Raw genomic sequence first — 19,913 nt, 5'->3', positions numbered from 1 at the left:
GGATAATGGATTACGAATTGCAGGTGGCGGTGCCGGGACTTTACATGGATGCCTACGGCCTTGGAATGGCTCCATCCTCCATCAAACCAGAGATTGAGAGTGCAGTTTTGTGGTGGTCATAGTCTTTCTGGAAGTGTCCATAAACGAGAACGGCTCCTCTCTGCATGTAGTTTGTAATCTGACTTTATCTACAGGCGTGATAAGAGACCTTCTGTACAAATACTCATAGGTACAGCCACAGACCTGCCGAATCCGGAGATCCCGTGCCATTTGCCAAGTGGTTGGGGCGCCTCTTTCTTGGGAGTACTTGTTAACTTCCATCTGACTGACTATTCTTAATAATTCCTCTCCTTTGCCCTCCTTTTCACTTTTCTTCTTTTACCATATTTCGCATCGTCAGCGCGACGCTCCACATTGACGCAGCGAAATATCTCCTTATCCGTACTCTTGCAATCAGCTGACAGCCGTCGGCAATCTTCCAACTGCTCAAAGAGCGACTGCATCTTGACTCGACACCTCTGAGGTCTATTCGAACTAGTGATCAGTTTCAGCCTCTATTAGCTGTACATTTTGATAATTCACCTATTGAGGACCTTGTCACTTTTACGCAAGCATCAAGATGTCATACAACAAGCCGGTTAGTTCCCTATGTTTCTCATACTCACTCCTCCATTTTCTTGATGACTTGGTGTGCGCTAACATCTAACGTTTATAACTAGGACGGCCCTCCTCCTTCATATCCTGCGCCCGTTCATGACGCTGGCCCATACGGCCACCCCGGCTCACCTCCTCCTCCGAGTGGCGCGAACCAAGACTACTACAACCAACAAGGCGGCTACTACCCTCCCCAGAACTACGGCCCCCCTCCCCAGCAAGGATATGGCGGTTACGGCTCGCCCCCTCCCCCGGGTCAACCTATGTACTATCCTCCGCAAGGATACCCGCAACCGCAGCAGCAAGGTTACTATGCGGGTGACCGGGGAGGGCCTTCAGCAGGCGGTGGCATTTGTGCCGGTATCATGGCCGCTCTTGCATGCTGTTGCTGCTTAGATATTCTGTTCTAAGCAGTATTGAAAGAAAGGGACTTGTGCCATTATAAACTGAGGGCAAAGTGCCCTGAAAATTCTGTTTCTGCTCGAATGCCTTTCTGTCTATCATTTTCTGACTATTCTGCTACGGCGCTGGGACGGATACGGAGCATTGTCAGGTCGGGACTCGTCATATCTCCTTTGTGTGGATTCTCCGTCGTCCATTCCCTCATCGTTTCCTATTTACTGGTTGCCTAGGGGCAAGGAGTCTGTATTATTCTTGTTAATATTACTTTTCGTTTACTATTTTTAAGGATTGAAATTTACGTCTCATGAACCAGCCTGATCGTGATGTTCAAGGGGAGTGTCCATTTCAAATACATCACAGCATGACATGGCTTCGTAACTCATTATCCGGATGCACAGCATAAAGGTCATTATCGTAACATAATCGCATCAAATCAGGGGTATCCGAAACAACATCACAAGAAATGCAATCCACCTCCAAATATCCCTCACCGCCCATCATACGAACTCCCACCCCCATACTCATACGGATCAACAGTCCGATAAGACCCCGACACCCGACTCCTCCTCGACCTCGACCGCGGCGGCGCCACCGGCCCATCAATCGACGAATGCTCCTCCAAAACCTCCACCACATCCCCCTCATCCGTCCTCGACGCAGACGTCACCGACTCCTCCACCACAATATGATCGTCGGGATGCCGTCTGCGCCGCTCCTCGACCACCTCGACTCGTCCCCCGCCGCTGCCGCCGCGGCGCGCCCGGCGCACCCGCCTCGATAGCGCGGACTCCGTCGTCACCGTGCTGACTTCCACGTCGTCGGGGTTTGGTTTGTTGTTGAGTCCGAGGCCTAAGTAGGCTAGGTAGAGGAGGAAGATGAACCCTGCGACGCTGCCTAGGACGATGCCCGCTACGGTGCCTGGGGATGGGCCGTCGTCGAGCCGGCCGTAGGAGGCAGGGATGGAGACGGTTGTGTACCGCCGGACGGGGCTCATTTTCTATCCCTCCCCTTTTTCGCCCTTTAAAAGATGGTTGTGGTTGCGAGAGGAGTGTTCGGGGACGGTTGGGTTTGTTGTTGTAGTTGTGTGCTCCGCGGTAATTGGTAGTGGTTGTTTGGGTGGGTTAGTGTGTATCCGTATTCGTATGGTGATGCTGCAAGTGCAACGAGCGACATGTGTGGGATTAACCGCGGGTGCGCGAGTGCGATTGAGGTGCTACCTTGGAGTATGCGGTAACTCTGGACTAAAAGTGACATTGAGAAAGGAGGAGGGAAAATGCTGCGGCGCGGTGAGATGCATGATGTACAGGTACAGCGGACGGAGCCCCGATTATGCGGTGGCTGGGGTGGACACGGGAGTATCCGTACCTTTTTACACTACATTTTTCTTCTAACGAGCTAGTAACAAATTCCACTTCCGAGTACTACGTGCAGACTTTTGATATCCGATAGGGGAAATTACTTGGATTAAAAAAGGTGAATGTACAGCACGTTTTATTGTCGTACTCGACTATCGTCCTGACGCACTGTGCACTGTGCACTGATGACTATCTATCAATAAGCTCCCTTCCGTTGACTGTACTTAGGCTGCTCTGAGGACTGGATTTTCGATAGCGCAGTCATCACCGGTGTGGTGTTCACCAGCTCAAAGTCGCCCAACTTGGCACCATCCGACTCGAGTGCCCACAGAGTCAACGCAACCCAGTTGGTTCCCTGGTAGTTCAGAATACCCTGCGGGACGGGGAAGCTTGTCTGAGGGCCGATGTTGCTAACTAACTTGCCGTACTGGTACCCGTTGACATACAGCTGCACCCGGTAAGCTGACTTCGTGCCGTTGCCAAAGTTGAAGTAGAGCGGCACGTCCCACCCGCTTGGGATATCCAGATCAAATTGAGCGCTGTAGAAGCCAATGCCAGGCTTGGACAGCCCATCGAGAGGACTAGCTGACTTCCAGTTCTTGCTGGGCGGCTGGGGCTGGTGGAAGCCCTGGCGTTCGGCATACAATCCACCTTCGTTCAGAGGGCCGCGGACCTTGTCCTGGTAATCCTCTCCGCCGAGGTTTCCGGTCAATTTCCAGGTGATCGCGGAGGCGTCCCGGTTGGAGAGCTTGTAGGACAGAATACCCCGGGGGTTCTTCGCGCCCTCCGTGCCCACAACCCAGTTCTCGTCGAGACCCATTGTGTCAATGACAACAGTGAGGACATAGTTCTTGCCTTTCTCGACCTGTGGCAATTTGTAGGTCGAATTGTAGTCCGCATTCGCGTTGAGGCCAGTCCATGAGCCTACGAATGTTCCGTTCAACCACACGGAACTGCCAAAGGCCGAGCCTCCTTGTGTGCGCACGTCAAAGGTAGTCTCGCTGCCGTCGGCAACAAAGTGGCCGCGGTAGATCAGGTAACCGGTATGGAAGCCATAGTCCGACGAGTACAGAGACTTTGGCGTGGTCAAAGGTCGCAGGGTGTTAGGTGTGGTATCCAGGTTGGCAGCCGGCCACGCAGAATCGTCATAAGTTGACTGTACCTCCGGCAGAGTATCGAGATACTTCCAATCCAGATTCTTCAAGCTGGGAATTTTGATATTAGGAGCGCTGTATTTGACTTCGGTAGACCAGATACCGTTCTTATCGGTCTTGAACTGGGTCTTCTGGCCGTTGATGTACAAGTCCCGGGCACTTGATGGGGCTCCAATCACTTCAACAGGAGTTGTTGCGTTGAAATCCGCGGTAAGATAGAGGCCGGAGCCCTTGGTATAAGCGGTTCGCACAAGGTAACCAGCCTTGACAATAATGGACGAAGCAGTAGTCTCTGCGGAACTGAAGCCCGTTGACGAGCCGTCCTTGTCGAGTTGCGGTACCCAGTAATTGTAAGCAGAGTTCCTATCTGCTCGGAATCAGTTTGGAGCGGTAAGAATCACAGGCAGAGCACTTACCCAGCAGGAAGATCTTGAGGTCGCCAATCTGAACAATACGCCGGGAAGAAGACACATCCCAGGCGACCACAACAGCGCCCCCAACTTTCTTCGAAGTGACTCCCGAATTAGATCCTTCGACGACCTGGATGTCGGAATTGAGTGAAACGGCCAGCTCGTGGTGCTCACCAGGTCCACCGTACAAGACGAGAACTTTGCTGTTCCCAAACTTCTTCCAAGTGAAGACTTCGGCAGTCGAGTAGATGATATTGGTCCCGCCGACATTGTAGTCCACTACATGAATCTTGGAATCACGTCCATTGAGCGTCAGGGTACCGCCCAGCTGGGGAACAGTGAGTTTTCCAGCACTGGTTGGGAGGCTGAGCTTGTACGGGGTGGATGCCTGGCTGGTGTAATCCGTATGTCTGACAACAAAGTACGATCCGGTGCCATTGCCAAGCAAAGGAGTTACGGTCAAATCAGCGGTGTCGGCATATCCGGAGGTAGTCAAACTGCCAGGTGTAGCCAGAAGGTAAGATGGCGAGGCTTTCACGAAGTTACCGATCAACTTGAGCTCACTGTACTTCTCTCGAGTGAGGTTGCGAGATTCAGTCAGTGGCGATCCGTAGTCGTAGGATGTGTATCCACCAGGATGGCCAAGGTTACCCCAGTTCGTGCCGCCAAAGGTCTAAGTGTGTCAGTATTTGGTCGAGTTCAGACGATATCTTTCCATACCATGTACAAGTTGAGGAGAGCAGCTCCAAAGCTGAAGTCATTCTTGTAGAAGACTCTCTCGAACTCATGGTTGACGAGGGCGGCGCATGCTTCAAAGCCGGGTCCGCCCCATGGATCGAAGGAACCTCCTTGGAACTTTGTGATTTTTAGCAATGTATGACTTGAAAGGCATGAGATCACGCACCTCAACAAGAGAGTACGGGGTTTTCGGGCTCTCTCTCAAGTGGTCGGACCGGAAAGTGGTTGGCAGGTTGCCCTTGGGCCAAACGCTTGGATGTCCCTAGTTTCATTAGAATGACTCAAAGCTTCAAGAGAAAGTCTCGATCTTACACAGTCAAACCCTAGCCTGATCCACGTAAGTTAGTATTGTCTTTCCAGAAGAACGTGGAACTTGGACTCACGGATAGCTATCGTGACCATAGATGTCAACCTGTCCCTTGCCCGTCCCAGGGGCATTGTGTCCTCCAGCCCAGGCATCGTTGTTGATCAATGGCACGACAATACCGGCGTTACGAGCCTGATTGATGACATACTGCATGTAGTCACCGTCGGGGAAATTAACACCACAGCACGCGCCGCTGTACTCATTCTCTGGTTGATACAGGATGACCGGGCCTCCGTTTGTGATTTGACCTTTGGCAACAGTAGCAGCAACATGGGCCATGTAGCTAATCCAGAGTTAGCACCTTTTGACACTATAAGCGATCACGTCACGTACTTATCAGTAGCCTTTAGGTACGCGGGAGCGGACGTTCGCAGGGTTCCGTTCACTCTCTGCAACCATCCAGGGAAACCACCGCCCGAAGCCTCGGCATTGATGTAAGGACCAGGGCGAGCGAGGAGATAAATTCCTGCCTGCTTAGCCGCGTCAAAGAAACGCTGAAGGTCAAAGTTGCCTTCAGCCCGGTACTCGCCAGGCTTTCCTTCTAGGAGGGCCCAGTCGACGTAGAATGAAACGCAATTGAACCCCAGGGCCTTGATTTTCTGGAAGACATCGAGCCACAGCGAAGGAACTGGCAGTCTACACAATGTAAGAACCTCCGCTCCGTAGCAATCTAGAGTAGATCGCCGGATGGTACGCACCTGAAAGGGTGAACTTCACCGCTGAAAATCATGATTCTCTCGCCATTGACAAACAGTGACTTCTCATCCCAGGTGACCTAGAGCCATGTCTGAGTACGCATTGATCAAGATCGAGTTTCCAGTCTCACATACGTATTTCTGTAACAATTCCCGCTTCGCAGGATCCGAATGCTCCATAATAGTATAGCCATTGAGCTTGTGCTTGATGGAAGCACCCGCTGCCTGGGCTGCCAGCAAGGCAACTGCGCAGACAGAGAGAAGCTTCATGGTGTATCTTCAAGGGAAAACCAGAAGAATGAAGCTTACAATGGAGGCAATGCAAGGTCTTCTGAGAATCGGGAGCTTGACTGCAGGAGGGCAGGACATTCGGCTTAATATATGACGGAATTGACACCCCGCATGATCCTCCGACAAGTAAAATGAGAGAAATGTCGATCCTAGCCATCCACGAGTTCCCCGTTTGCACCGTGCCTATCGTCATTGCTCATCAAGCACGACAACAAACAGGTACAGAGGCGATGTGGGCCCTTGGAAAGAGACCAGAACAGATCTGCCACGGGGGGTCTTGGTGTGTGCACATAATTCGTGCTAACAAAGATTGAGGCGGAGACGAGTCGAATTGGGAAGGTCGAGATGCAGGGATTCAGAGAGGCACTAGAAGAGCTGCCATCATTGTGGAGGAGAGTAGTCGCAGGGTATGTCTTTGCACTTGATTCAGAGAGGAAACTGGGCCGACGATCCTCCACATTGAAGTCAACAAACTAGAGTAGTTTGCGATAACACGGGCCAACGGCCTGCAATTTTTCCTCATATCGGAGACATGCCGGAGAATCATGCGATGGTCAATGCCCCGAGTCTTGCAATTGTCTCGCATCATGACGATGATGCAGGGGCATGGCTGCATCGACTAGCATAATCACGGTATCGATTTCCCGTCATCTCGCTTTCCAGACTCCAGATCCATGCAAGGGACGATTTCATTCCCTGGACATGCTCAGTCAGAACGATAAACGATTCAGCGTTCAATGACCAGGTATCTTCCGTTACTGCTAATATTCTCTTGTAATGACCCTCGTCAGGGGTCCTCTCGACTCCAGATCCGTGTAATCCAAGCTTTCGGACGGCTGTAGAGGAAGCGGGACTGCGGGGTCACGGTGGACTCTGCGGAGTGTAAAATGTGGAGTCCGGAATCTGCGAAGTACTTCCTCTTCTATTCTCCTCCGGAGTCTGACTGTTCTCTGATTGCATGATTGATGCAAGTGGCTGATGTGTTTGCTAAATTCAGAGTTTGGTACCTCTCACCAGGGCGCATCCAAGTGTTTCTAAGTCTAATCCATCCCAAAGGCTCAGTCGCCTGGATTGAGGGGTCTTTCCCCTCGAACAAGACTGGCAGAGAACAAAGAGCGGCAATCTTGTCCACTGAATCCCATGATGAACGTAATGCAAAGGCAGACGGACCGGACACCTTACGCTACATATTTATCTCATCCCCATCATTCGAGAGTGAAGCGGCCGACCATGAGCAATCCCCCTTCGCTTCATTACTCCTCAGACCGGCTATTTTTCGGCAAAATACACGCCCGGTGCAACCTATTGTTGAGACGCAATACGCATTTATCCTGTCGGTTAAATTGCAATTCAACCTGGCTTCGAGAGTAGACTAGTGCCCTGCATACATGCAGGACTTGACCAAGTTACCAGCTCCATAATGCTGGTCATTGCTGTACACAGTACATTTGAGAATCAAGTTCTTGCATAAACATATCATATCATTGGTGTCAAATCAAACTTGATTCTTTTCCCAAACACCGAGTTAAAGACTAGATGCAAATATTTATACAGTTGTGTTAAACCGGTCATCTTCGTCACCGGCCTTGGTCCACGTCTCCCGAGAATCAACCTGCTCCTGCTGATCCTCGCCTAGGGCAAGGTTTTCCTGCTTCAGGGCATTCTCTTCCGCTTCCGTAGGAGCCATGCCAGACACGTCTTCCTCATTCGCCTGAACTGCGGGCGTTACTGGAGTGGACGATTGAGGAGTGCCCTGCTGAGTAATGTTCAACAGCTGAGGCTCGTCGTTGAATATACGTAGAAGCATAGCACGGCGCTCTTCCTTGGGGAGCATGAGGTTGACCGAATGCAGCGACCGCCAAAGTGGGAGCACCATGTGTTCACTATGGACACCAATCAGTCATCTATCTAGTTTGATCGTGATTGATGGACAACTAGACGCTGGGGGATAGCTGGGGGGATAGGGGATGTGAAATGTGGGAGTGGGGAGAGTTGGAGATGATGGGGGCTTGGTAGTGTCATCCGTTTGTTGTTGGTGGTGGTGATTGTAGGGAGATCCTCCCTATATGGAAAGTGATTTGACATACCTAAAGTTCTCCTCCGGCTGAACATACAAAATGCTGCAGCCCATTTCGATATCCCGCACACGTTCGCCAATCTCGCCGAGCTCCTTCCAGCCATCATCGGCAACTTTGGGGAACATCTCTACAAGGAGTTTGCGCAAGGTCTCCTTCTTAGTCAGGACGACAGCCCTACCAGGACCCACCCAGGGTTCAAGGATGCGCAACCCATCGGTCTGGATGCGCCAGCGGCAGACGTTGGGGCGCTGTGCATCTTGCTTGACGAACATCTTCACACCGCAATGCACAAATTTCATGCCATGGCCCTCGTTTGCCATCAGAATGTCACGCGCCAATGCGCTGGTGTAGTAGATAGTCCTCGTAGGGGTCGCCTGCGCGTTGCGGACCATGAAACGGTCACGTGGGAACCGCTCGGAGATCTCGTAGAACTTAAAAATCGGGTCGATTTCCTCGTTATCGGGATCCAGATATTTGAATGGTTCCTCAATCGGCTGGCCCGGCTTCCGCTTCTGCGGGGGCTGGGGCTTTGTCTCGGTTGACTCTGGCTGAGGGGTCTCCGTAGGGAGCGGAGTAGGGGTGCTCTCAGAGACGTCAGGGTCTTCTGCCTCGGGCGGAGGACGGTGAATCGGACGATCACCCAGTACTACTTCAGTACCGTCTTCCACTTTGGTCTTCTTGGATGGGACTTCATCTTCCATGTCCTCTGCGTCTCTCTTTGCAGGCGAAATCTGGTTCGTCGCGAAGTAGGGAACCTGGTGCGTCGCTTCAGCAACAGAAGCGTTTTTATCCATCTCCAACTGGGCCTCTTGATCAGGGGCAACCAGATCGTCTAAGGCATTGAGCTTTTCAAGGGGGCGCGCGTCCCCATGCTTCTGCTTGAAATCCAGCTCCTCAGTCAGAGCTGCAATGGAGGCCTTGGGGATGACCTTAGAGGAGTCTTCCGGCTTGGCGCGAATTTCAGATTTCTTCTCGAGGACAGTGATAAAGAAACCGCCGGTATCTTGAAGATGAGGATAGACGCGGATGCATCTCTCAAGAGGCAAGTCTGCATTCTCTCCGGTAGGCGGGAACATGCCTTCGCCGATCCGGCCCAGGCCATTGATGCCTTCACGTTCCCTCTGCTCTTCGACCTCTTTCCAGCTGTTGTACATACGGCCCTCACGATCCATGACCTTCCATGTGCGCACGCCAGCAGCTCTCTTCAGTCCAGGCAATTCATTGCTGCAATCGAGGATTTCAACATTGGCCGAGCCTCCGCAGCGGTTAATAGCACTAGCAACGACAGCCTCGTTCTCGACAGGGTTCATGCTGCAAGTGGAGTAGACCACCCGTCCACCAACCTTCAGCATCTGAAGAGCACGAACAAGAATTCGGACCTGTGTAGCGTGCAGACCCAGGGCGTTGGCAGGGCCCCATTCTCTCCACACGCTGATGTTCTTCCTGGCAGTACCATCACCGGTGCAAGGGACATCGGCAAGGATGCGATCGAATTTCAGGTATCTGTTCTTCTGGGGCTTGCCGTCCGATTCTGGGAGAGGAGGCAATCTGATGGAGGGATACATCGTGGCGTCGTGATTCGTGACGATAAGATTCGGGGAGCTCAGTCGCTTCATCTGATGGACAAGCATGTGTGCACGTTTGAAGTCGGAGTCGTTTGCGATGAGAAGACCAGTGGTTCTGCCATCGTCGTTGAGACCCTCGGGCCCTATAGGTTCCGGCCCTGCCGTCCCTTCCTTCACTTGCTGAGCCACTTGGCGCATCGCATCTTCCTCCCCCGCATGAAGCAATTCCATCAATTGCGCTGACTTACTTCCTGGTGCGGCGCACATGTCCAAAACGGTCATGCCAGGTCTGACGTCAATGAGCAGCGGGGGAATCATGCTCACAACCTCCTGTCGAGTGATATTTCCAACATCCGTCTCGGCGACAAGGAACTTCTGAAACGAGGCGAAAGGCTTGAATCGCCGGACGACATTCTTGGGGGTGGTCATCCACCACGCGAGCTGGTCCGGGTACCAAGGAACAGGGCGTGGCGGCTCGACAAAGTTACCCTCATACTCGATCGAGGTGATTTCGGGAATATAGTGATTCTTGAGCTTTTCCTGGACAGCAAGGGCGTGTCTTCAAAACGTCAGAGTTCAATGCAGCTGGGAGATGTCGGCCTGCCTTGACGTACCCTTTTGAACCAGTGAATCGGAAGCTGTTGGGAAGGTCCCTCCGGAGAGCTTCCCAGAATGCTTCTCTCTCTTCCTCGGGAATGAAGCCTTGTTCGGTATAAAAGCGCTCGAGCTTCTCATTCGTTTTGGGAATATCCGCGTAGTTCTGGCGCTGCCCGCGCGCACCGCCGCCACGGCCACCCTGCAACAGAGTATGTTAACTGCGACGAATTTCCACACTGGTCTAAGAAGACCAATTGATATTGGCGATGCTCACCTTTCTACCACCACGCTTAGCCATGGTGATCAAGTGATATGATTGGGATGAGAAGCCGAGGCTCAAAGATATTCTCGGCCTGCTCTTACACAGCAATAATTATTTCTTCATTGCGGAGCTCCAAAAAGTAAAACATCCCGCTTCGGATTAATGCTCGGTCCGACCCTCGATTATGTCATGCTCTCTATAAAAAATCACAACCTGGAAGGACTTTATTGACGACTCTTTTTCTAGTTTGAAGACCTACTTTAGAAGCGTGAAGACTTATCGGAGAGGCTAACTAGACAAAGATGAACCAGCAATAGTGAGAGACGACGGCCGGTACCAGCATCGAGGTGCCTTTGCTGCTGTTCGACTAATCCCGAGCTTTTTCCGACGGGCGAAAATGAACTTCATTACTACTTGCCCTTGAGATGACAGTAATGAGAACCTCGCTGGGAGTATCCAAGACTACTGTAGGCCTTTCAATCTTGTAATGAACACTTGCGATGAATGCTTCCTCGCTGTTCTCCTCCGTCCCGAGCCCAATATAGGACGCGGAACTCCTAGAGACACCTGTCACACCCCTGAACAACGTGCCTGACACAACCTTCTGATCCTTCAGTTCTCCTGAATGCTGAAACATGAAGATGAACTTGGTCGAGATTAGCGGGATCATCTTCCTAATCGTATGGGGAAAAGCCAACCTATCTGCTTCCTCTAAAACTGTCAACCCTACACTCTACAGGCCCCTGTGTGGTTGAGCCGCACGAGATACGAGATTGGGCGTTCATCTAATCCCTTCTGAGCGAGATTCTGAATGATCTTTGCTGATCATTTCCTTCGAATCCAGTTCCAATTGACTGCTCTGAAAGCTTGTACAAAAATAAATAGTTAACTGTGACTAACACGGTGGAGTCGCTGCTAGTTCTCGTGTTTTGGGTTCAGCTCTTCCACAAGCAGACACACAGGCTCACTACACTTATCGCTTAAGAGACGATTTACACAATTGCCCAAAAAAAGGAGCATCACGGCCTCACTGGCTATCTCTGATATCAAACAAAGTTTTCTCTCCTCAGCCATGTCCACGATGGAGTCATACAACTTAGTGGATTGACTCCGTCCACCATTGGACCAAGCAGAACATAAAGCTTTCCCAGATGGGCTCGGGACCCTCATCTGGCAGGCTGCAGTTCGGGCAAGGCCTGAGAGTCTGCTGAGGGATCTTCACAAGTCACGAAAACGTTCGTATCTCGGCAGAAAAAAAGTAAAAAAAAGCCTTTGAGCCTGCGAAACAGCCCTTCCCCTTGAGACACTGCCATCGCTGCAGTTTAAATTGTTGGCTTCCCTCGGGCTTGGTGCCGTAAGGTCTTTTTTCTCTTCGGGTCTCTTAACCGTCGCTTACACTTGAAGTATACGCAATCATGGATACCAAAGAACCCCAACAGCCTGCCCCTGCTGCTCAGCACTCTCATGAGTGGTCTAGCTCGTTCTGGGACTGTTTCTCTCCCACCGAAACCTGTAAGGGATCCTTGACCTCTAATGGCCTCGCCTCCACTGTCTCCCCATATCTCGTCTACGATCTATTTGCTGACATTTATCCCTTCAGGTCTCGTCGGCTGGTGTGCACCATGCTGCCTGTTCGGCAAAACCCAATCTCGCCTCCAGGATCCCGCTCTGAAGGAGCACAGCTACGCCAACGGCGATGTATGCATTGTCTAGTGTCTTCTCATACAGCAATGATACTAACCGCCATCTGTACCCATAGTGCTGCCTCTACGCGCTCTCCAGCTACTGCGGCCTCTACTGGGTCCTGCTTATGATCAAGCGAGGTCAACTCCGTGAACGCTTTGGAATCCAGGGCTCCGCGTTCGAAGATTGCTGGCAGTCCTACCTCTGCCCGTGCTGCACGCTCGTGCAGAACGAGAAGGAGGTCGAGGCTCGGTCGAACAACCTTCAGGTCGGGTATCAGGCTCCTTCGGGGATGGCTTATCCTCAATAATGTAGTTGGGGTCAGGGTTTGTCTGTCAGTTATAATAGTGCTAAAAAGCTAATAAGAGTAATGGTAATTCTGGTTCTGAGTTCGATAATGGTCTTCAGTGAGGTGTATCAGACGAGTGAAGTGATGATCATTATTGATTGCATCTTCCCGAGGCTTGGGTTACTGGTATCAGTGGTCATCTAAGGATTAACTAAGAATGCTCAGTTTGTGAGCGTAGCTGCCTTAAGAATGAATACTGGAATGCAAAGTTGAAGTAAAAGAGAATACACATTTTGAGTATATCAGTCAACAGTTGTGTACTGTACAGAACACGCTACCTCCGCAACTTCCACCTCTTCGATCTATTAACGACCAACGGAACAAAGGAAACATAACTGGGCAAGGAGGCAATGGCCATGAATTCTGAGACATGAAGAAAAACCGGTAATTTCGTTTACAGGGAGTTACGGGTCATGTCACTGCGGATGCGCTGGTAGTCCAGGATGCCCTCAATGGAACCGACAGCGCTGATAGCGATGTCCTGATCCCAGATTTTGCGGTTGGCGAAGTCCATGACGTCCTTCTCGGTGATGCGGCCAATAATGCGCTCAACGTCCTCAGGGCTGAGGCGACGGCCAGTGGTGATGATCTGGCGACCAATGTCCTCGGCAATGGCAGTGGTGCCGTCGAGGGACAGGAGGATGGAGGCCTTGAGCTGAGACTTGGCACGCTCAACCTCGGCAGCGGAGACATTGTAGCACAGGCGAGACCACTCGCGGAGGGCGAAGTGGACCAGGTCGTTGAGCCTGGTCAGGTTCTCCGAGACCATGTAGATACCCCAGAGACTATATTTCGATTAGTTCAATCTTTACCTGGCATTGCCATACTTTTGAAAATGACAAACTTACCCAGTGTCGCTGTAGCTAGTGGAGAAGCTCATGAAGCTGTTGGMGAGGTTGTGGTGGTTGACGAAAGAGCTGAGGCGGCTGCCGAGGTAGGGGGAGTTGCCCATGGCACGATCCCAGTTGCCGACGATGGCCTGGGCGACGAGAGCAGTGAAGTAGTCATCATCCTTCCAGCTGACACCCTCAACAGCAACGGCGATGTGGGCAGAAGGAAGAGTGTCATCACGAATTCTGACCTCGGATCCGATGAACTCGGGGGTGCGCTTCTGCTCAGCGGTGAGAGCGAGAGCAGCGGAGGTCGGGGGCTTGCTGGGGAGGGAACCGAAGTGCTGCTCAGCCAGCTTGACAAGCTGCTCGTGAGGAATGCCACCGGCACCAACCAGAACCATGCGGTCAGCAGTGTAGTTGGTCTTGATGTAGTCGGTCAAGTTATCCCGGGAGATAGTCTGGATGTTCTCCTTGGGGCCGAGGATGGTGCGACCAAGGGGCTGGTGCTGGAAAGCAGTGGCGTGCAGGTGGTCAAAGACAACCTCCTCGAGCTGCTTGTCAACCTCCTCCTGCTCACGCAGAATCACATCTCTCTCACGCTCGATAGCAGCGGGCTCCAACTTCGAGTTCTGCAGGATATCGGCGAGGATGTCGACGGCCTTGGGGACATCGTTGTTGAAAGACTTGGCGTAGTAGACAGTGTTTTCCCTCTAAGAAAAAGTTCCAATTAGTTCAACTAGTCTCTTGATGGAAGGTCAATTCGCTCATCGTTCCGGGCCGTACCGAAGTGTAAGCGTTCAGGTGAGCACCCATGTTTTCGATCTCGAGTTCCAGCTGGTGCTGAGTTCTCTTGTTGGTACCCTGCATTTCCGTCAGCAACCGATCCACTACCCGAATGTTCGCTGGGTATATACCTTGAAGGCAAGGTGCTCAAGGAAGTGCGCGGTTCCGTTGGTCTTGTCAGTCTCTGCCCGGCTGCCGGCGTCAATCCAGACGCCAACAGTGGATGTCTGAGCCCATGGGGAGTATTCAGTCGCAATCTATGGTTGGTTAGCGGCATTGCGAAGCCATTGAGATACAATTTAATTCTCTTTCGTACCGTGAATCCGTTGGAGAGGGTCGTCGACTGGGTGGTGGACGGCAAGGTGACCGGAGAAGCAAAGCCACGCTTCACGGGCTGAACGGCCTTCAAGGCAGCACGGCTCCGCAGAGCCTGGTTGAAGTTGAACGCTAGGCGCCGAGAGGCCATTGTGAAAGACTGGAGGGAGACTGAAGGGAGAGGGAGGAATTGGAAAGGACGGTTGCTGGAGTTGGGGCGGTCCTGGAGATGCGAGGTTGAAGTTCGGGAGTCAAATTGTTCGCCAGCTCCCGCCAGCCAATCACATGACCCGCTTTTCCAAACCCGCCTGCGTTCCATCCCGACTGTTTCCTTCACTGCATAATAGAAAGAATCACCGTGCTCCAACACGTTTGCCTGTGAATGGACATGCTCGATGGGCATGATTATTGTCCTCGGTATTCACTCCGTAGACTTGTAACCTGCAGGGAAATCTATAATTGAAGTTCTTCCCCATTTCCATCAAACTGCTCTTCTCTCCAGCGGCTCACATAGATCCGTTCCTCCGCGAGCAGATTCAAGTTCACGTATACTGTTGATTGAAGTTTTTGACTTCATGTCTGGACAATCCAGTCAACCTCATACTTCACAAGGGACCTGCGCTGCAAATGCTCCCCGATCTGAGCTTCAGAGAGTTTGAATTTGATCCACCTGATAGCAGGAACCCCTGGAACCTCCTTCCAAAATGGCCTGTTACCCACCGTCAACGTATTGCCGAGTTGGATTTCCTCGCGAGTTATTATGACACAGTAGGTCAGGCAGATAATATCAAGGCAGCTAAGGATTGGCATGCCAGCTTTCCACTTGATGATGAGGTTGGCTATGAGACTGCCTACTTCCACCGTGGGAAGAAAGTTGGGAGCTTTGAGATTAACTCACAGGAGGGTCCAGCGTGGATTGAAGTAAGTTATAACTCTTACTCCTTGTGATATAGTAACTAATCATATCTACTTTAGGACCCCCCGCCAGTGATCATGATGATGACGCAGCATGCCATCAGCAGACTGCCTAGTCAAAGAACTCTAACAGTTGGGGGTGGACGGTGGCTCGTGCTGCCACCATAGAGGTCGAGGTACTCTGCCAGGAAGGCAGAGACGTTCTCCTGTGTGCATCCAACAACATTTGAAGCAATTGTATGTAGCCCATACGAAGCCGCAGCTTAACAATCGCATGCCAGCCTGAGCATATCATAGATCTGCCTCCCTGCGAGTGGACAAAGATTCTATCAGAGGAAGAAATCGCTCAGATAGCCGTCCAACCACCCTCATTCAGAAACAAATATAGCCGGTACTAGAATGCTGATGGCAAGATCAAAGAGGCGTGGTTTCGAATCATCTTCCAGCGGGACGCAAACGGCGACCTCGTGATCCGCGAAGGATACATAGCATCGAATACCGAAAACTGGAGAACCAGACTCATGCAGTTTGATCATCCGGGATTCTACAATCACACAGGAGCGTTGAGGAAGCGAGCTATCAAGGTCCGTAAGGACCAAAGAGATGATTCGGGATCCTTCGTCAAAGATGAAATTGATGAGCTCAACAGCAGCACCCGAAGCAGGGCCATCTCTGCAGCCCTGCCTGGAGAATTCGTACTGGGCCTGCAACCGAGGAATCCCCCGAGCTCAGCAGCCTCCCTCAAGCAAAAGGTGAAGTTGCGGAAGGTGGGGCATTACGCCTCCAAGCTCTCATCCACGAGGAGGTCATGAAGGCTGAGCGGAACCATCGGAAGACCCTCAAAAGGGAAGAAGAAAAGATCAGCGCCCTCGAATGCCGTGTCAAGGAACTGGATCAAGTTTATGTATATGTCTTGCTAGGGTGACAGTAATCGTTTTCAAAATGCAAAGCAATACCGACAAATACGAGAAATTGAAGAGAAATTGCCTTGACTCGATAGAAATCAATGAAACCGACTGGCATATTGCCTGATATTCTCCACCATCGAAACATCCTCTGAGAACCCCAACTTGATAGCACGCGCAGTGTTGAAGTTAGGAGTCCACGTCTGGACAATCCGATCAACATCCGCATCGTACTTCTCTTCAACCAAATCTCGCCGCTCCTTGCCTCCAATCTCCTCTAACGCATCCAACATCTCCTGAACGCTAACCTTCAGACCTGGTAAATTCACCGATCTCGAAACCCCAAACGCCTCCTTGGGGATAGTCCTCGCATGCAACAGATTCTTCACAACAGTGTACGGCGAGCAAATCCACAACTCGGTACTCCTACTCACCGGCAGGATCGCCTTTTTCCCATTGAACGGCTCCCGGATGATATCGCTCGCAAAGCTGCTCGCAGCCTGGGTGGGCTGGCCGGCTCGCACCGTTACCGTCGGCAATCGGACGGCACGACCGTCGATGAACCCGCGCCTCGAGTAATCATTCAGAAGCGTCTCAATGACGAGCTTCGCCGACCCGTAAGACGACGAGGGAACCGGCGGGAAATTCGTCTCGTCGATAACGAAGCCCGGGGGCGCAAGGCCGTAGACGGCCAACGTCGAGGTGAATACCACCTTCACCCCGGGCATGGTAGTGCGTAGTCTGTCGAGGATGTACCGGGTTGCGTCGAGATTGACCCGCATCCCGAGCTCGAAGTTGGCCTCTGCGCCGCTTGACATGATCCCGTGGAGGAGGTAGACGGTATCGTAGCGGTGGGAGTCGTTGAACAGTGAGTCGACCACGCTTTGCACGGTAAGGTCTGCTTGTACGCTCTTGACTCGCGATGCATGCTGGGCAGCGGACGGGGGAACAGTGGGTGCGACGACGTCTGTGAGGATCACTGTTGTATTGGGTTCGCTCGAGAGCAATGCGGCAGCCAGTTCCTGGCCGACGTAGCCTCCTGCTCCTGTGATGATTATAGACATGGTGGAAGGCGTTGAGTTCTTAATCCTGAGTCAGAAGGAATGTAGACCAGAAATAGAAGAGAAACTGGATATTACAGTGACACTCAGACTCGTTCAGTAACTATATTTCCTCCCCGCAATTGATCAGATCCATTGCTGCTGGTTTATATAGTCTCCTTGTTGTCTACATCTGCGGGGTCGGTGGAGAGAACGTGTGAACGCCCCCCACGTCCACCATTATTTCTCCGCGACGACGCCATCAACGTTAACATCATTAGCTGTGGCCATTGCGGACATTACCTCACAGTTTCTGTGGAGGCATTGGTATCCCGCAGATGTTCCGATTTTCCCAGGTGTCGGAGACCTGTCCGACCGAACTGCTCCCGTTCCATGGAAGAGTCAACCCGGCGCAAGTCCGATTGCGGATTACGCTGTGAACAAAGCCGATTTATGAGCCTCGAGTCAGCTTGAAATGTAAGGTTCTGAAAGAGATAGAGAGTTGTAATGAACCATCACATTCATCTCATACTAAAAAAACAAGAAAATAAAATCCAAGCGTGTTCTTTCTAGACAGAAACCGCAAACCTGGAAGATTTTTCGACTCGAACAGAATACATTTGTAAAACGGACACCTGGACATGGACATAAACCAGAAAAAGAAAAGGGCCATTTCAACATATCACGGAACACTTGACGCCGAAAAATAGCAAACATGGGATGATTAGAGACATGATAAAGAGATGAGACCCCCAAATTTTTATGCAGAACGCTTGTAGATACCAGACACTATACAGTGGTCACGTTCGAAAGGCTCCAGAGTCAGCTGCTCCTTGGGCTTGATCTTCTCCTCTCTCATCTTCTGCACCTCACGGGCGAAAACAACCTCGGGCTTGGCCGTACTGTCGATACAGTTGGCCTTGACGGAGACAATGACACCACCCTCGTTCTTCAAGAACATGTGGGCATTCAGACCGACAATACGGGCCTGATCGGGCTGGGCAACATCGGCGAAGATAACGTCAACCATGGGGACGAGCATACGGTAGCGGAGAGGGTGTCTGGCGTCCTCAACGATGGGGATAACGTTGGTGCGGTGGGTGGCCATGCCAATCAGATCACGGCCAGAACGGTGGGAGAACTCGACAGCGTAGACATTTCCGGTAGGTCCGACAATATCAGCGACGTGACTGACGGAGGTACCGCTGGCAGAACCAAGGTACAAAACCTTGGAGCCAGGCTTCATGTAGATATCATCGAGACCACCCAGGATACCGGCGGCAAGCTTGGAACGGAAGGGGTTCCACACACGGTACTCGGTCTTGGTGACGGCGCCATCCTCACCGGCAGGGCCCTCGACAGCAATGCGCTTCTCGCCATAGACGGACTCTCCAGGAGTCAAGTTCTTGGTGACAAGCAAATCTTCCTTACCACCACGGGCAACGAAGACACCGGCGTGACGGTGAGGCTCCTACAAATTTCCATATTAGTATTTCCAAACCCATCAATCGCTCCCAGCCAAAGAAGAGACATACAATGATGACCTTGGCACCACCCCTGGCACCATGAGCACCACCACGACCGCCTCCGCGGGGGCCACCGCGACCACGAGCAGGGCCACCACGGCCACCGCCACGAGGACCACCACGGCCACGACCACCGCCTCCAAATCCGCCTGAAGATAAAGAAGAGATCGTATTAGCTTGCCGTTTCTCGCAGGGGACACTCTAGGACAGACGACCGCATTGAACCTTCAGAGTTGCGGTTCCAGTGAAAGCAATCGTACGAGAACAGCCAAACTGCTGGTTCAGGGGTCTATGCCTGCCTATTGCCCCCGATGGAGGATATGATGATGAACAAACCTCTGCCACCGCGACCACCACCAGCACCACCTCGGGGAGCACCACGGCCACCACGGGGAGCGCCGCGGCCACCTCCTCTAGGACCACCGAATGCCATTGTAGTTTATGATAGGATAATTATGAGAAAGAGAGAGAGATCGAAGTCGTTTTCACAGCCGAGATAACGGGCTGAGAATCAAATCGCGGAGCTGCTGTTGTAGCGAAGATGGAAAAAAATTTCGATGTGTAAAGGACAGCTAAGCCCGTTGCGATTGGAAAGAACGTGAGTCGAGGATGATAAATTGCCTCTAGGTAGCAGATATGCGAAAATTCCGCACCGTGTCTGCTTACAGAGTTCCGTCGAGGCCGTACTGCTCGTCGTTTGTTGCGGTCGAGATTTTTCAGACTGAGCCTTTGGATCTTTCGAAAATCAGAACCCGCTAATACTAAAGCGGCTTAGCGGAAGACTGGCTGATGTGGGAACAAGTTAATCACGTGATATTAACTGATAGCGAGATCACCTGACTTGTATAAGCCCTCGTCCAATTGGATCGTTTGTTGAGCATCTCATAGGTACTAGGTAAGTAACAGGTGGGAGAGGAACTACAGGATCTCGCATTATTGTATTTACAGAGATACTCAAAAGCGTGATAATCTCTCAGGTTCATTCTCATAAGTGAG

At 51.8% G+C, this 19,913-nt stretch overlaps 9 protein-coding genes across 9 annotated transcripts; 3 read left to right on the top strand and 6 right to left on the bottom strand.

Annotated features, from left to right (window-relative positions):
- Positions 1-619: 619 nt before the first annotated feature.
- Asppvi_002441 (uncharacterized protein) lies at positions 620-1,064 on the top strand (the record flags this gene model as incomplete). Its single annotated transcript, XM_043298428.1, has 2 exons — positions 620-637; positions 720-1,064. The coding sequence occupies 2 exons, from the start codon at positions 620-622 to the stop codon at positions 1,062-1,064; spliced, it is 363 nt and encodes a 120-aa protein (XP_043154363.1).
- Positions 1,065-1,543: 479 nt separating this feature from the next.
- Asppvi_002440 (uncharacterized protein) lies at positions 1,544-2,050 on the bottom strand (the record flags this gene model as incomplete). The annotated part of the gene is made up of 1 exon (XM_043298427.1): positions 1,544-2,050. One exon carries the CDS (start codon positions 2,048-2,050, stop codon positions 1,544-1,546), a length of 507 nt encoding a protein of 168 aa, XP_043154362.1.
- A 557-nt stretch (positions 2,051-2,607) lies between these two features.
- Asppvi_002439 (glycoside hydrolase family 35 protein) lies at positions 2,608-6,045 on the bottom strand (the record flags this gene model as incomplete). Its single annotated transcript, XM_043298426.1, has 9 exons — positions 2,608-3,932; positions 3,982-4,648; positions 4,696-4,830; positions 4,880-4,975; positions 5,026-5,041; positions 5,097-5,363; positions 5,414-5,716; positions 5,779-5,855; positions 5,911-6,045. The coding sequence occupies 9 exons, from the start codon at positions 6,043-6,045 to the stop codon at positions 2,608-2,610; spliced, it is 3,021 nt and encodes a 1,006-aa protein (XP_043154361.1).
- A 1,567-nt stretch (positions 6,046-7,612) lies between these two features.
- On the bottom strand, positions 7,613-10,604 carry Asppvi_002438 (tRNA (cytosine-C5-)-methyltransferase; the record flags this gene model as incomplete). The annotated part of the gene is made up of 4 exons (XM_043298425.1): positions 7,613-7,949; positions 8,154-10,268; positions 10,324-10,505; positions 10,581-10,604. The coding sequence occupies 4 exons, from the start codon at positions 10,602-10,604 to the stop codon at positions 7,613-7,615; spliced, it is 2,658 nt and encodes an 885-aa protein (XP_043154360.1).
- A 1,379-nt stretch (positions 10,605-11,983) lies between these two features.
- On the top strand, positions 11,984-12,561 carry Asppvi_002437 (PLAC8 family protein; the record flags this gene model as incomplete). The annotated part of the gene is made up of 3 exons (XM_043298424.1): positions 11,984-12,080; positions 12,169-12,266; positions 12,328-12,561. The coding sequence occupies 3 exons, from the start codon at positions 11,984-11,986 to the stop codon at positions 12,559-12,561; spliced, it is 429 nt and encodes a 142-aa protein (XP_043154359.1).
- A 433-nt stretch (positions 12,562-12,994) lies between these two features.
- Positions 12,995-14,682, bottom strand: Asppvi_002436 (mitochondrial processing peptidase; the record flags this gene model as incomplete). Its single annotated transcript, XM_043298423.1, has 5 exons — positions 12,995-13,385; positions 13,449-14,143; positions 14,217-14,294; positions 14,348-14,473; positions 14,533-14,682. The coding sequence occupies 5 exons, from the start codon at positions 14,680-14,682 to the stop codon at positions 12,995-12,997; spliced, it is 1,440 nt and encodes a 479-aa protein (XP_043154358.1).
- A 476-nt stretch (positions 14,683-15,158) lies between these two features.
- Asppvi_002435 (uncharacterized protein) lies at positions 15,159-16,371 on the top strand (the record flags this gene model as incomplete). The annotated part of the gene is made up of 3 exons (XM_043298422.1): positions 15,159-15,452; positions 15,845-16,030; positions 16,096-16,371. 3 exons carry the CDS (start codon positions 15,159-15,161, stop codon positions 16,369-16,371), a joined length of 756 nt encoding a protein of 251 aa, XP_043154357.1.
- A 78-nt stretch (positions 16,372-16,449) lies between these two features.
- Positions 16,450-17,415, bottom strand: Asppvi_002434 (SDR family oxidoreductase; the record flags this gene model as incomplete). The annotated part of the gene is made up of 1 exon (XM_043298421.1): positions 16,450-17,415. One exon carries the CDS (start codon positions 17,413-17,415, stop codon positions 16,450-16,452), a length of 966 nt encoding a protein of 321 aa, XP_043154356.1.
- A 736-nt stretch (positions 17,416-18,151) lies between these two features.
- On the bottom strand, positions 18,152-19,350 carry Asppvi_002433 (rRNA 2'-O-methyltransferase fibrillarin family protein; the record flags this gene model as incomplete). Its single annotated transcript, XM_043298420.1, has 3 exons — positions 18,152-18,862; positions 18,927-19,066; positions 19,254-19,350. The coding sequence occupies 3 exons, from the start codon at positions 19,348-19,350 to the stop codon at positions 18,152-18,154; spliced, it is 948 nt and encodes a 315-aa protein (XP_043154355.1).
- Between the last annotated feature and the right edge of the window lie 563 nt (positions 19,351-19,913).

This window comes from Aspergillus pseudoviridinutans (assembly GCF_018340605.1).
Source record: "Aspergillus pseudoviridinutans IFM 55266 DNA, scaffold_2, whole genome shotgun sequence".
NCBI lineage: Eukaryota > Fungi > Ascomycota > Eurotiomycetes > Eurotiales > Aspergillaceae > Aspergillus > Aspergillus pseudoviridinutans.
Note: the sequence above shows the minus strand (reverse complement) of the source record. Positions and strands in the feature narration are given on the sequence as shown.